This window comes from Anopheles coluzzii, chromosome 3 (assembly GCF_943734685.1).
Source record: "Anopheles coluzzii chromosome 3, AcolN3, whole genome shotgun sequence".
In the NCBI taxonomy this organism is placed as follows: domain Eukaryota; kingdom Metazoa; phylum Arthropoda; class Insecta; order Diptera; family Culicidae; genus Anopheles; species Anopheles coluzzii.
In genome coordinates this window covers 21,924,907-21,939,422 of record NC_064671.1, presented here as the reverse complement: position 1 = coordinate 21,939,422, position 14,516 = coordinate 21,924,907, and the positions used below count along the sequence as shown (strand labels likewise).

Below are 14,516 nucleotides of genomic sequence, written 5' to 3'. Positions count from 1 at the left end.
ATTGTTTAAGACATTTGAGTTATTTTAGATCGTAGTATGAATATTTTGTATTGCTTTTAGCATAATAGATTTAAAATCTAAAGTTTGAAAGGAGAAATATTACATTACTTGGCTGAGGTAGGCCCTGTTTGTTGTGGTTCCTCTTGCCGAGGATATCACTAGAAAACATCAAACATATCATTCCATGATGCAGTCCCATATTACTGCAGCAGGAAATTTAATCAAACGAATACGTTGAAAAATATGTACTATCCACTGTGTATTATCCCTTCATCGTGTCATATGGTCGGTCTGTTCTTAACCTTTCTGTGAGCTTTACCTTTTGATTGCCTCGATCAGACACACTCATAACAGGCCAAGAGCTTAAGCTTCTTCTGGCGCCAGAACCCCTGGAGCAAAATTCTCAATAATCCCTATACCCCGACGGTCAGAACCCTTGCTGAGAAGCTGCACCATCCTGCTGCATGAGAAATGCCGCTTTGTGGTGCTCCGGGCTGGAAACATTTTCCCTTGATTACATCCTCTTTCATTAGTGCACGCGTGAATACCTTCCGGCCGGCCCGGAAGCTTAGTAGCTGGCCACAATTCGGTAAGAAAGCTAGCCGAGCCCGAGATTAGCATTGTGTTGGTCGTCTGCTTTTGACTTTTGGCACGCTACACGTACGTACGGACACAAGCAAACCGCTGCTCCTGAACCCATGGATGGCTCCGGGGGAGGTGAGACCGACTGCACTGCAGCCTGTGGCGCGTGTGGTTCGTTGTTTGTGGTAAGGTTTAGGTCCAACGTATTGTGCATCTGCTTGAAGGTGAAATGCATTAGATACAACCATCCCTCCTCCCCTTTTTGCATATCGATCCACCCCGATTAGCAGTTGCGTGCGGGCTAGCCTGATATGGAAGATCCGGCAACCTATCTGGAACACTCGAGCACTCGAGCTCGACAACAACAAGGTTCAACCAACGCAACGCACGCCGGGCTGGAAGAGGTGAAAGAGTGTACTTAATTGAAATGAATATCACTTTACAGGCAGGCTTGTGCCTAGTGTAACCGGGTGGCAAGACAATGCTGGAGAAGCTTTTTCCTGCCTGTGTGCAGCTTGGGCAAACAGCTGCGGCGGCAGTGTGAGTGGTAGCTTTTCATTAGCTGGCACCGTACGTGCATAAGCTGCACAAGCGTCGGAGCGCTTCCGTGGTGGGCGAAGTGAAATGGGTTTAATTGAGTGGTGTTGATTTTGCACAGCTGCACTCGTACTTGCATTGTGACGCACTAGGATGCGTGCAAGAATGGGTAATGTTTGGAATAATTTTGTAAGATACACACAAAAGGAGGAGGAGAAAGCGTTGGGTGTATGGTTAATCATTTATAACGTTTGACATGTTGATTGCTCAAATGGGGAAGTATGTTTAAATTAACAAATGGTGTATCATTACACTATCTGGGGGCTGAGTCAACTAGCTTCCAGGTATCAACAATTGAATAACAAGAGCAAAAATGATTATTTATATGACATAAAACATGTAGTATTGTCATGTCATGCTATCATTCGTGATTGAGTTACATTTTAAATGCTATTTCGGTCTCTCAGGGTATGCCATTGAAACATAGCACTGAGAGTGATTTGTTCATGCATAGCATGATGTCCATTCTTGTATTTGTGGGGTTTGCTCCAGTCAAAAACCAGATGACTGTTTAGATTGACTATGATCAACGTCACTTTCCAGGTGAAGGTGGATGTAAAAATCTCAGGACCTTTTGCTACCATCAAAGGTCTGCGCCAGGGGGACGGGCTTGTCTGTATCCTGTTAAACTTGGGGCTAGAAACGGCCATTCAGGACTCGAGGGTGGAGACTTTGGGGACCATTTTATATAAGTCAACCCAGATCCTGGCATACGCTGATGATTTAACCATCATTGATCTGCAGCTCTCCTATCTAGCAGAAGCCTTCTAAGACATCGTAGCTGGTAGCAGAGAATATCGGACTGCAGATAAACGAGGCAAAGACCAAACTGATGGTGGTATCATGAGCGGCCCTACCAATAAATGATCCAAACCTACGAAGGCGTGACGTACGGATAGGTGGACGTTCTTTTGAAACTGTCCCAAAATTCACCTATCTCGGGTCAAAGGTCAGCAACGATAACACCATGGAAGCTGGCTGACACCAGTCATTCTATAGGTTGAAAATTCAGTTCACCTCAAAGCTGGGACTATAAACCACCTATATAGTACTGGTTCTCGCATACGCCTCTGAGACATGAACACTGTTGAAATCTGACCCTCTTAGCCGCGTTCGAGAGGACGATGCTCAGAAGGATTCTTGGCTCAATGGAGGAGCTGTTATAACGACGGGCTCTACACGAGCTGCACGACGACCTCACTATCGTGCAGCGTATCAAGCTCGCCAGGCTTTGGTGGGTGACTATGTTGTACGCATGGAAAGCGACGACTCAGCCCTCAGCGTAAAGTCTTATTAAGCTGTCCACAAGGACAGAGGAGGTGTGATAGGCCCAAATTGATGTGGTAAGATGGCGTGAAGATGTCCGCCATGAAGGCCAGAATAACGGATTGGCAGACGAAAGCGAAGGCGGACACTCCTGAGGCAGGCCAAAGCAGTTGTAGTGATGTAGAAGTAAGTAAGTTACTTAAAAACCATCGTCGTGAGATTGAAAGTAGGAAGCATTAAAGTACGATTTTAAGGATATTTTTCATTCAGGTTATTTTGCATGAAACGTTTTTCTGTTTGACTCATAGCTTATTAAAGCGTTGTGGAGGGAGTTCTGATTGAATAGTTATATTAATTTGTTTTTAATTCTAACCGACGCAACAAAGGTTCTGTCTTTCCTAAATCTTTCCTAAAAGAAGCAATTTACTGAAATCTAATGGTTTGACCAAAATTTTAAAATTCAAAATGCTTTTAAAATCGCGATTAAAAGCAAAGATTTTATTTGCTGTTTTGTACAAAATTTGGTCGTAAGCTTGTCATATTCACGAGCAAATTTTAATAAAACTTATGTAGTAGTTTAGAGGAAGTTTGATTATAGATTAATTATACATTTATTATTGTTTATATTCTATTTTGATTGTTATTGTCAGCGTTTTAGAGTTACCATACAGGTCGTAGAAATATTCAGGAAAGCAAATATTTATTTATTTAGGAAAGCAAATATTATTTAACTAGTATGGTCAGTTCGTCCAGAATACGTTGAAAAAAATGTTTAGTTTCGTTTAGTAGCCTTTTAGTTTCGTTTAGTAGCCTTTTAGTTGTTTAGTAGTAGCTATGGCTGTTTATTCTCAACCTATAACAATAGAGCACCTTTTTACTCCGACTTCATAATGATCAAATTTGTAGACAAAATCTCACCAGCACTATCTTGAATAATCTTGCATAAAACTAAAAGACGGTACATTTGAGAGTGCTTTCAAGACTAGAAGGCGATCATCTACATGCACTGACTTGTTTCCTTACTATTAAGCACAACAACCATAGTAAGGGGTTAGGCTTTATATTGATTACCCTGACTTATTGTTTCACGATAGTCAGTGCTGCTTGATGAGCATGGAACCCAAACATATTGGAAAGCGATGGACCACTAAACCAAGTGGACCACTATGTCGGCCATGACTATACAGGTACAAAAATAGCCTGGCGTAGTGATCTGTTGGATAGATGTCAGTTTATAGAGTTTGAACAGCGTAGATTGCTATACAAAGGAGAAGATGATTACCGTGATGTAATGGGAACACACGTTTACCATTAAAGAAAGAAACCCTTGAAGCATCACAGTGCTTTTAGGTGATAAACCTAAACGTCAAAATAGTTCAACATAGTCAAATGAATGTTAAGTTAATGTAAAATTAAAGTTTAGCTCAAGCATAAGGTAGCAATCTTCAACGATGTCATACGCCCCTACTTAAGCTTTGGTTTGCGTACCAAAGTTCTTAAAAGGTATATTGCCTTTTTTTTGGTTATAGATTCTAAATACATGTTAGTAAATACAGAACAAATCACTACTTACTTAACCTTAGCAAACGAGAACAGCGTTATACAAGACAGAACAACACACGTACACAAGCATTCAATAATATAAACATAAAAACAAACACCACTACGTATACTACTCACTTGCTATCTGTCCGTTGCGCGAATGGCAATCCGCTCGCACCGGCTGATGACAATGGTGATGATGGTGGTGGTGGTGAAAGTGATGATGGCACGGATAACAGCTGCCAGCGGATTGTTGTTGTTGCTGCTGCTGCTGACTCGTCGTTGATTGCTGTTGCGTGTGGGACAGTGCTGTACCACTACTGCTGCCCCCGGCTAACGGTGTGATTGTGGGTACGGTAGTACCGGCCGATGCGATCGGTCCGGTGGATCCGCACGATCCGTAGCTGGTTGTTGGACCGCCTGGGCAGGTGGCCGGATCGCAGCAGGACAACTGTTCGCGCCCCTGGCCAGCACCGGCGAGCGTTATATCATCTTTGGTAAACTTGTTCTCCGGTGAGCTGGCGACTGTTGCGACGTACGTATTGCGTGCATGGAGTTGCGGAGCAGATTGAGCAATCGTACGAACACGAGAAAACGAGACACGAGAGTGAAAAAGAGAGAGAAAAGGAAGAAAACGAGAAAAATAGAAAAATATACATACGATATAAGATGCAGAACTTAAGGGCGGATGCAGACTTGGGTGGGTTTTGGATGCATATTGGTGCGGTATATTGAGTGTGTGATTTAAAAAAAAAGTTATAAAAAATAAAGACTAGTTGGAATTGTGAGTGAATATTTGAGATAGTATGTGCAATTGAATGTTATTTATGAATTGTAAGGTTTGGATATGTTTAGTAAATATAATTGTATAAAGTTGAGTGGCTCTGTATTCTGTGAAGATGTTCATTTTAATAAAATATTGCTTCAACTGGAAATTGTTGCACCCGAAAATTTTCAAACTGTGTTACATATTCGATGATACATAATTATACTTCTGTAGTTATTGTTTTCTATTAACTTGTCTTACCTTTTTTCTGTTTATCGCCCGTGTTTTTTGTATTACACTCGCATGCTTGAATGTTTAAGTTGCAACTTTTTAAATGATTAATAATATTTGTTCTCGAGCTACTAGTTAAGAGGCAATATTTGATAGCAGTAATATAGTATAATATCTGTCTCTATAGTATAGTTAACGAACGAGCGAATATAAAGTCGATCAATAATTACGCATTACGTTTTGATAATTATGTTCTAGTTATTAATATACTACCAACAAGCAGAGAATTAAAGTAAGCATCGGTATCATAGCTAGCGCATGTTGAAACTATTTGAAGCAATATTTTTAACACTAGAGAGCTACTACGCAACAACCGCTGTAAAGTATGGTGGTTTAATTATTAAATGTGCTACCAACAAAACTAAAGTCGACCAGGCGTCTCCATTGCTGTCCACGTGTAAGATAATTGTTGTGCAAGGCTTATAAACTGTATATTTCGATCACGAAATCAGGTCATGTGAAATAAATCGTATATAGTTGTTTGGTCAAAATCGTCTCGTTAATGAAAATTGAATGCTCGGCATGCATCCACTACGACACGTTGCCAACTGCCCCAGGACAGACCGCGTTTGATTGTGACAAATCGCGATCGGTGTTTTGCCTCATTTGCGATGCAAATGGCACGAAATGGAGCGTCCATTTCATTACAGTGGCAGCCGTAACTGTGCATTGTTGTGCGCTTTGCGGTTGTTTGCGCGTACCTCGAACGCAGCCCGTTGCATCGTGCGGGCTATTATGGAGCGTGCTTCAACGCGCCCCACTTCATGTAGCGGTCGCAGCATCATGTGTCTAATTATTTGATGGCTCCATTATACAATTACGCTCGATTATGTGTGAAAAGTATGTCCGACAGCTGTCAGGGATGGGAAACCCATCATGTTTGTTTGTGACGGCGCAGGAATTAGTGGCGTGAATGTGTTGTTTAAAGGTAAATTGAACAAAATTAGTATTTTTTTTTGTACAACCATGTAATACGCTTGAATTAATTACTGCAGGTGCAGGTTAAAGTGTCAACGACAAAGTGGTTCCCTAATGAGGTTAGTGCAAAAGTAGCGACATTCATTCCAATTTTATTATGTCAGTAAAGTACAAATAAATTGGTGCCAGCTCCATGGTTTAGCGCTCAATTAAAACCAACTGAATAAGTATGTTCTCTGATGTTTATCACTCGAAATGAAGCAAACCAGCAGGCGCTCATAAACATTTATGAACCCATTCGCACACCGGGCCAGCTGGTTTCGAAATAGAATAACTATAACTTCTGAAAACGACATCCTTATAAATCATGTACCTAGCGATGGCACAGCGTTCAACGCAACCGCGTTGCACGATATCGTCCAGTATGTCGCAGCATCTTTGTGCCACTGGTGGTGTCTCGCTTGTTTTTTTTGTTTGAGTTCCGTTTGGAAAAATAAAGTCATATTTTTATGACAAGCGCACGGGCAGGCGACCGCTCCGTGGGGCTCCATGCGGCTATCAGGAAGGAATGACACAGTTGCAAAAGTCAGCTTCGGTGCGAGGTGCAAATGATACAGTGCTCAAACGGGGCAAGGTTGATTATAGAGAGAGAACGTCTTGCATCACGGGACATTAAATTGTTCCTCTCGAAACGTGAAACAGTTCTTCCTTCTGGCTGCTGGGGGAGTGGATGAGATTGTTTCAAGGGGATGGGGTTTTGCACAGTGTCATTATTATGAAATGTTACTCTATCCACCCATACATGGCACACGATGGCACACACGTGCTTCGGTGAGTGTCTTTGTGCGAGAGGTTTCGATAGTTGGGAAGCTTTTTGCGTTCCCGTCCGAGCGAAAACTAGCCATTCGAGAACAAAATGAGAGATCGTTTGTTTGAGGATTATAGTACAAAGTGGCACGAGAGACAGAGAGAGAAACAGAGAACGAGAGCGAGAGTGAGGATCTGTTTGTTTTGGGGAAGTGTTGAAGGCAGTAGGAAAGCATAACAAGTCGCACACGGTGGAATAATAGATAGCCGGAGTCTCCTCGTCCCATTAGGCAATGGGTGCTTTTAATTGATTGGAACATGAGAGTTGTGTCCGGTTGGATATGATTTGTTACATCCCACCGATCGGAGCATTGTGATAGTGCAGTGGATCCAATTATTGGATGTAGAAGCAGGAAGTTCCCCAGCAAGAGACTGAAGCTGAACGGCAAAGGGTAAGATAGTAAATGTGAAGACTAATGACGGTTTGCCGGTGAAAGGATTACAGTTCATCAAGTTGCATTAATTATTTCCTGTATCAATCGAATGGCTTGGGGCTTACTAGAGATTGTCGAAGGTTGATTTGTTTACTGAGAATCTTTTTTTCTGTGAAAGTTGGCGATCATAAATATTAATTAAGAATTAAGATAAGCGTCTTGAACATTTATTATAAGCTGTATTTTATTGATATTTATCCATTTTTGTACGATAACACAATTTACATCGCATTCTTTATTATCATTATCTGTGTGACCTTTCCCTCGCAGAGCAATGACAAATTAATATTTTTAACGACAGAATCATTAAGCAAACGCAAACAAATGGCAAACGCGCTGTCGTGTCGATTAATATTACATGAGTGATTAAAATCATGCCGTTGAGTACGCATTCTCACGGCTCGTTGCACTCCCAGCAGGAGGGTCGAGCGGAGGCACTGATTTGAACAAATAAACCATTCCCCTGCCCCAGGAAAGCGGGCCGATTTTTGGCCCTTTGGAAAGGTGCTGATAATACGTTTCACCTATCCGCTGCTGATTCAGCTGGCACAGCGTAAACAAGCGCAAGGCTTGAGACTTTTTCCGTGTCCTTTTTCCGTGCTCTCACGGTGCGTACGCCAGGCGGTATAATTTATCACAACTTTTTCCGTCGGTGGTTGCAATGGTTGGAAAATTTTGGTTCAGTTTCGGGCATGGGTAAAGCTGGTCGCCTCGCTCAGGTGGGCACGCTCTTCCACACCAACACACACACACACTGAGCGTGGTGCCAGTACGTGGATGAATTTGAGTGTGGCAAAGTTATTATGGGGACCATTAATATTTGATGCTCGCGAATTCAACCCGCGTAAAGGGTAGCGTAAGGGTGGGAGAAGAGCCACCACGAGGGAAAAGGCAACCGGTCGCTAAAGAGGCATGCAGCAACCATTAATGGAAAGTTATGGTTGTTTGCATTTGGTTCTGGTGGAGGGGCTATCCCGCGGAAGGAGAAGAGAAGAGGGCATCCATGGTCGCGAATATTTGATGCTGTAAAAATTGGACCTCCGGTGATTGAACTCGCAACGCGACGCGAGAACAAAACAGCGTGTAACGTGAGAAAAACGTAGACCTAGGCTAACGGCTGAAAATTCAGTTTTGAGAAAGCATTTTTCGGCACTCGGCCGGAACCGGGGTTCGGGGACTTGGGAGTTTGTTTCGATTTGTAAGCAGTTGGTTTGTTTTGTGCAGAGAAGAAGAGAGGGGGAGAGAGAGAGAGAAAGACGGAGAAAAGGCAATGGAAGAAGGAAAGGATTCGTTCGATATGCAAAGTACGCGGGAGTTCGTTTGCGCTGTGAAAATTGTTGTCGAGAGTTGGGGAAAGTTGGGTTTTCTACGTACTTTTTTGGCTGGCGTGGTAAAAGTGATAACATATTCAATGCTATGAAGCAACAAACAATTGATTGCAGCAGTAAAAAGGGTTACGGATTTTGCTTGAGAGTGTGAATAAGCTGCCAAGTGTGTACGTTGATTGAATTTTGTGTTGCGAAAGTTTTTGTTATTTGGCAATATTTATTCCATTGCTAACAAGTATGCTTGTAAATGTGTTGATCTTTTGGATAACGTGTTTTCATGCTTCATAAATAAGCAAGAAGTTTGCTTAGTGTCTATTGATTAATTATGTGAAAAAGCTAATAATGGGGGTCTTCACGATTCTAGTTAGATTTTTGTATGGAGTTTGACAGTTGGAGGCTGAAATCATGTAAACAATCCATACAAAACCACACAAAAAACTAGCCTGCGATTTTCAGTCTAGAAAATTTTAGCCTAAAAGCTAGAATTAGATTCGAGTACCTGCTCGAAAACACGGTGTTGTTTACATTTATCCCAAGGTGCATTAAAGAGAACAGGTGGTGGAATCTAGAATCAAAGTGTATGTAGTCCAGGTGGTCTCATAGCATTTTTTCATAACCAATTTTGAACATCACTTTTTGACAGAACGAGTGAAAACTTTTGCTCCAACGTTATTTCTGGAGGCTTGACGAATACTCAAAACACTCTTAAAATCATCATTCAGAAGCTGAAGCGATAAAAATCAGCCTTCTAAATTCATACACCTTGAGATAAGCCCACCTGTATATTATACTCAATTAGATAGCTGCTCGAAAACTGCCATACAATGCAAACAGCTGACAGGCTGAAATTTCAGCCTACGAATTACAAACGGAAAGGGCCCCAATATCAAATATCAAGCTAATAAAATAATAAACTTAGTATTATTTCTCTATGAACGTTAAAGTTAATATAAAATAAAATTTATACAAAAGATACAAAATATACAAGTTTTCTTCAACTTCAACAGAGAAGCGTGAAAATGATAAAAAACGCTTTATTTTAAATACATCAAATTAACCTCAAAAACTTTTCTTACATCACAAATCTAACAAATAAATCATTTGATATGAATTCAATTTATTTTCGGAGTGTTTGATAATGCATTTGGTGAGTAAAACACAAAACTAGATGCATCATTCAAGGTTCAACTTCTTGTCCAACTAGTCAAAGAACACAGCATGCTGCTTGGCAAGCCGTTTTAACCACCACAACAGTATGTGGGGAGTCTATTTTCGTTGTTTGTAAATACGGCCATTTTCCTACAGCTCGCCAAAAAGAGAGAATAAATAACTTTTCACCATTACGGTACATCAATGCAAACTCCGACCTCCCCGCTTCCGAACAACTGTGGCATAAAACTCATTTTCCTTCCACTTTTGCGGGCAACTAGCTGTCGCTGTGCTGCTTCACTCCGCTTCATCCATCAAAAGAGCTTTTGTATGTGCGGCTGTGCTTCCTTTGTTTTAGGGCGATCGAAAGGAAGTGTGCTTTGCGTTGCCAGAACGCGTCAACGGTAGCCAGGTGGATGGAAGAAGAAGAAAAAACCCCCACAACGCAACCCAAGCAGGCAGCCTTTTAGCAGCCTGGCGAAGTAAAATGCGTTATAAGCATGCTTAAGTGGTTGCAGTATTGCAGCGTGCAGCCCCGTTGGTGCTTTTCGTCATATTTCATCACAACAGCGTACCGTGGCGGTCGTCTTGTTCTTGCGGTGCAGAGCGTGGCAAGTCGTTCGCTTTTGCGCGGCGCACTGCACACTTCAACCGCAGTATGATGATGCAGTTCGAAGTGGAAAAAGTGAAATGCAATGAATTTGGGGTGGGAAAGCTGACGGGAAAGCGATGAACCAAGAAGGTACGATTTTCTTTTAATTTAATGCGATGCCTTCACTTAAGCAAGAAGCTTTGCCAGTGCAGCAGCAGTAGTGAGGTTTTTTGCTGTATGAAAGCTTTCGCAACGGTTCTTGAAGTTGGTTGGAAAATAGAATCCTTTTCCTTCGGAATAATGGAATCCTTCGGAATGATGAAAACATAGAAATGCTCCATGTTGTAGAAAATTAACTAAAAGTTCCCTTTGTCTTGCTATAATGATATCTCGTTAGCAATTTACTGGCTGATTGAAGGTCAAGGTTCTCGTGCAATAATTTCTATTCAAATAAGCCACTGGAGCAGGATGAGAAATAAAGCATTCTTTATCTTTTTTTTTTGTGTGCTCAAACGTCATGCTGCAACAGAATCGTGACAGACATACAGGAGTTGAGCTGAAAATTTGGCTCCTTTCCGTGTAATATAATCAAAATCCAATCAATGCTGAATGCAGCTAATGAAAAAAAAGGGAAACAAACTTACACAGAACCACATCCTCGGTACGATGCCGTAGAACGAAGGGATATAAAATCAAAACCGTATTCTTATCACGTACGGGTACGACAAAACCTCCCCAAAACACCTCGCCGTCTAGCAACCCTGAAAGGCAAGATTACACCGTCACCGAATGATTGGATAGAGATTTTGAGAAATCTCACCCCTCAACAAACAAACACATACACACACGTATAGACAATCTCATAACTTTGTAAAGATTAAGGGAAAGAAGCATGCGCTCCGTGCGTCGTGCGACTCTTGGGGAAAATCCATTGACAGACCATTTTAGGTGTCGGTACTAAAGCTGATCGAAAATGGCTTTTTTTTGGTGGAGAAAAAAGAAAAACACTCTCGACGAGTTTGTAAGCCGAGCCCTTGTCGAACCCAAAACCCCACCAGACAGATAAATGATGGGCGATGGGTAACGAACATCGTGATTTCGCCGGTTGCGCGATTTGATACGCGCTCGTTGCTGCTAAAATCGGCGTTCATATTACGCGCTCGCCAAGCTGCAAAGCCGCCAAACGGGAAAACTGAAACGGCATCGCGACCGTTCATCGTTCATTACACAGTGTCCATTTAGCGGCAAAACGTAGCGCGCATTGTGATGCGAATCGGAGACAATTTTCCGCGTAAGATTTAGCTTCCTTTTTTTTTTGGTTGGGCTGGTGTGCGCTTGTAAAGACGATACCGATAGCAATATCACACAGATGACAGAGTAGAATGCTTGATGATAATGGTCAAACATTGGTAATATGATGACGAAGTACAGTGGTGTGTGTGTGTGCGCGCGGTATACGAAGTCGTTTTTCACGCAGCGTACTCGGATCCAGCCAGACAAAAAGAAAGGGAAAAAGCTCGGCACTGAGCTAAGAAGGTTGGCTAACAACTTCTACTTCTCACATAGACTTTCTCTCCCTTCCTTCCTGCTCCTTGCTCGACCAGCCAGTCACTAGCCGTAAAATATACTAATAAATTCGTTTACGATATGATACTAATAACGAGCGTTCTTCTCCCGGGGCAGCGTTTGCTTTCGGACGGTGCCTGAAGTGGAAGCCTGAGCCGGTCAACCGATGGAGTGGACAGGTTGAAGTGTGTGCGGCTGTGCGCTCGCAGCGACGCTGGCAGAGAAAGTTTTGCTGGCATAACAATACCCGTTATCGTTTGCGACGAATGGGCTGATAAGATGGTAAAAGGTTTATTTTTATTACTTGTAAATGGTAAACTTGTTTTTTTTTTTTGGGGGGCGAATGAAGTTCAGTTTTCTGTAGTTTTGAGAAAAGCTTGAAGTGTTAGGTAAATATTTGATGAATAAAATTGTGATTTAAGCATTTTTACTTTAATGTTTTGCACATATTTAGTATTAGCTCGATCTTTTCACCTCAAAGTATTTAATTGCTTCAAAGCTTATTTTCCACGGTAAAGCTCAGCGTAACTTTGGCGAAGAACAAGATACAATAATCCCGTTTAAATTGCCGATGTAACTTTACGACTGTCAGCAAAGTGCTACACATGATACACAAAAGGCACAAAAAACGACCAATTTAAATCCATGCTGCTGGACAGAAGCGATAGAAGTTATGCTGTCTGTAGCGCACGAAAAAAAAACGGAACACGCGCAACGTAAAAGTTTTTTAATTCCCCTCGTTGCCAAGTCCAGAAAATAAACCGTACGCCGGCTAGAGTTCATCCATAAAACCGATTTTACCGCTTGTTTCGCTGAGCTCGTGCTTTAGTTCTGCGCCGCATTTGCCGCAGGACACATGACGTCTGCTTTATACATGCCGTCGTCTGCCATTGCTGGCCCGGCGGGCAATACAGAAGCAAACATGGGGAGGACAAAAAAAAAAAACAAACATCCAAAGTAAGTCGCTACCGCACCGAACGGAATCAAACTTCAATTACATACCGTACCTTGCTACCTGGCGGAAAATGCTTTGAACTTTAGCGTCTTTGTCGTGCGTTTGGGCGGGCTTGCGAGGGGTTTTTTTTTGGGCTACATCAGCACACTGGTGGGAGAGTAATTTCTTCGGTGAAATATTCCATAAATTTGCATTACATTCGATGCTTTCGGTATCCGTACACCGCGACCAACACAGAACGACAAAACACACCCATCGGCTCGCACGACCAGCGAAGCGTGAAAGTTGGTGGTTTGGTGTGTGTGCTTTTTCTTTCCCTTTTCGTTTGTAAAGCTTGAGAAGCACCCTGTGGAGCAGAATGCTCGAATGTGTGTATGTGTGTCGCTAAAGCCTGTCAGCGGTGGTCCGGTTCCGGTACGTTCTGTCCGACTTGGTTCCGTTCGCTTGCGTGTGGTGCAAACATTTTGCCGATTGATGAGTTTCCCCCTTGCTTAAGAAACAAAATCCAACGATCGCATTGCATTGGAGAGTCTTTATGTATGCAGACAGGGCAATAATCGGCGTCCTCAAGCGGATGCAGCAGAAAGTTTTAGCCCATTAAATGGTTCAGCTTCTACAGCGCCGGGCGTTAAAGTACCGCCTCGCAGTGAAGTGGTTCGTTGTGGTCGAAAAGTTCCTACTCAAACCTCAGGCTCAAAGCCCGAAAAGTGTGCTTTGGTGACCCATTTTTGGTGGTGGGACAACGAATGGGACGGTCAGTAAAGTGGAATGTAGAGACAACATTCCTTCCGAATCTGGGGGTGTTACGGGTCGTTGCCTTGCTCGGACGCTTTGTGCCCGTGCGCGGGGAAGCGGTGCAAAAGCAAACGGATGTGTGACGGAAGGCAATGCTGGAAAGGAGACGAAAATGAATCGTTTCGGAACGGAGGTTTGAAGTATGTTTTCCCCCTCTTTTTTTTGTTGGTGCAGAATGTCTTATGGCATTTTTGCGACACTGAACACATGTCTGTTCTGTCCTGTCCTGTAGATGTGTGTGTGTGCATGCGTGTTATTTCCAGTTGACCATAAATCATCGAATTGAAGATATCAGAGCTGTACGCTTGACCGCACAACAGCCATGGAGAACGGAGAGCGGGAATGTATTTTATTTTGCTCTTTAAAAGTTAAATATTTTTTCAATGTGATCTAAATACGTCTGAAAAAGCCGCAGCATCCAATGCGCCTGAATGTATGCAATGAGGTGCAGTGGATTAGACATCAATCTAGAAGTGTTCGTTTTGTCGGTTCATCTTTTTGTAGAACTGAACATAATTATGAGATTACGGGGCAGTTGTGGCACAATAGATAACAATGAGATAACAGAAATATTTTAAATCAATTATGAATTAATCCAAATAATTAATTAATGCATTAATTCAAGAAATAATAGAAATTTTCGTTCACTTTAACTCGATCAATAGCACTACGTTTACGGGCGTCTATTCTGTTTGAGGTAACTTTTGTTATATCACTTATCAAGATTTTTTTTTAATGATTTTCATGATTAAAATTCTTTTTCACTCCTATATTAACTGTTGTAGTTTCCTAATCGGGGCGGTCCCGTGATACAGTCGTCAACTCGAAAGACTCAATAACATGCCCGTCATGAGCTCAATCCTAGAAT

The 14,516-nt window shown here is 42.2% G+C and overlaps 2 protein-coding genes across 13 annotated transcripts in view; one reads left to right on the top strand and one right to left on the bottom strand.

The window, feature by feature from the left end:
• LOC120956599 (dual specificity calcium/calmodulin-dependent 3',5'-cyclic nucleotide phosphodiesterase 1-like) overlaps positions 1–14,516 on the bottom strand; it is a 267,302-nt gene that overhangs the window by 45,593 nt on the left and 207,193 nt on the right. For 8 of the 12 annotated variants that reach the window (XM_040378213.2, XM_040378218.2, XM_040378209.2 and 5 more), the window contains one exon: positions 4,126–4,512. The exons of the other annotated variants lie outside the window; for them this stretch is intronic. In XM_040378213.2, coding sequence (XP_040234147.2) covers positions 4,126–4,512 — 387 coding nt within the window. The remainder of the gene's footprint in view (positions 1–4,125; positions 4,513–14,516) is intronic. 12 annotated transcript variants of the gene reach the window in all.
• The window catches only part of LOC120956600 (maltase 2-like), a 63,561-nt gene that overhangs the window by 31,547 nt on the left and 17,498 nt on the right, over positions 1–14,516 (top strand). The gene's annotated exons all lie outside the window — the stretch shown is intronic.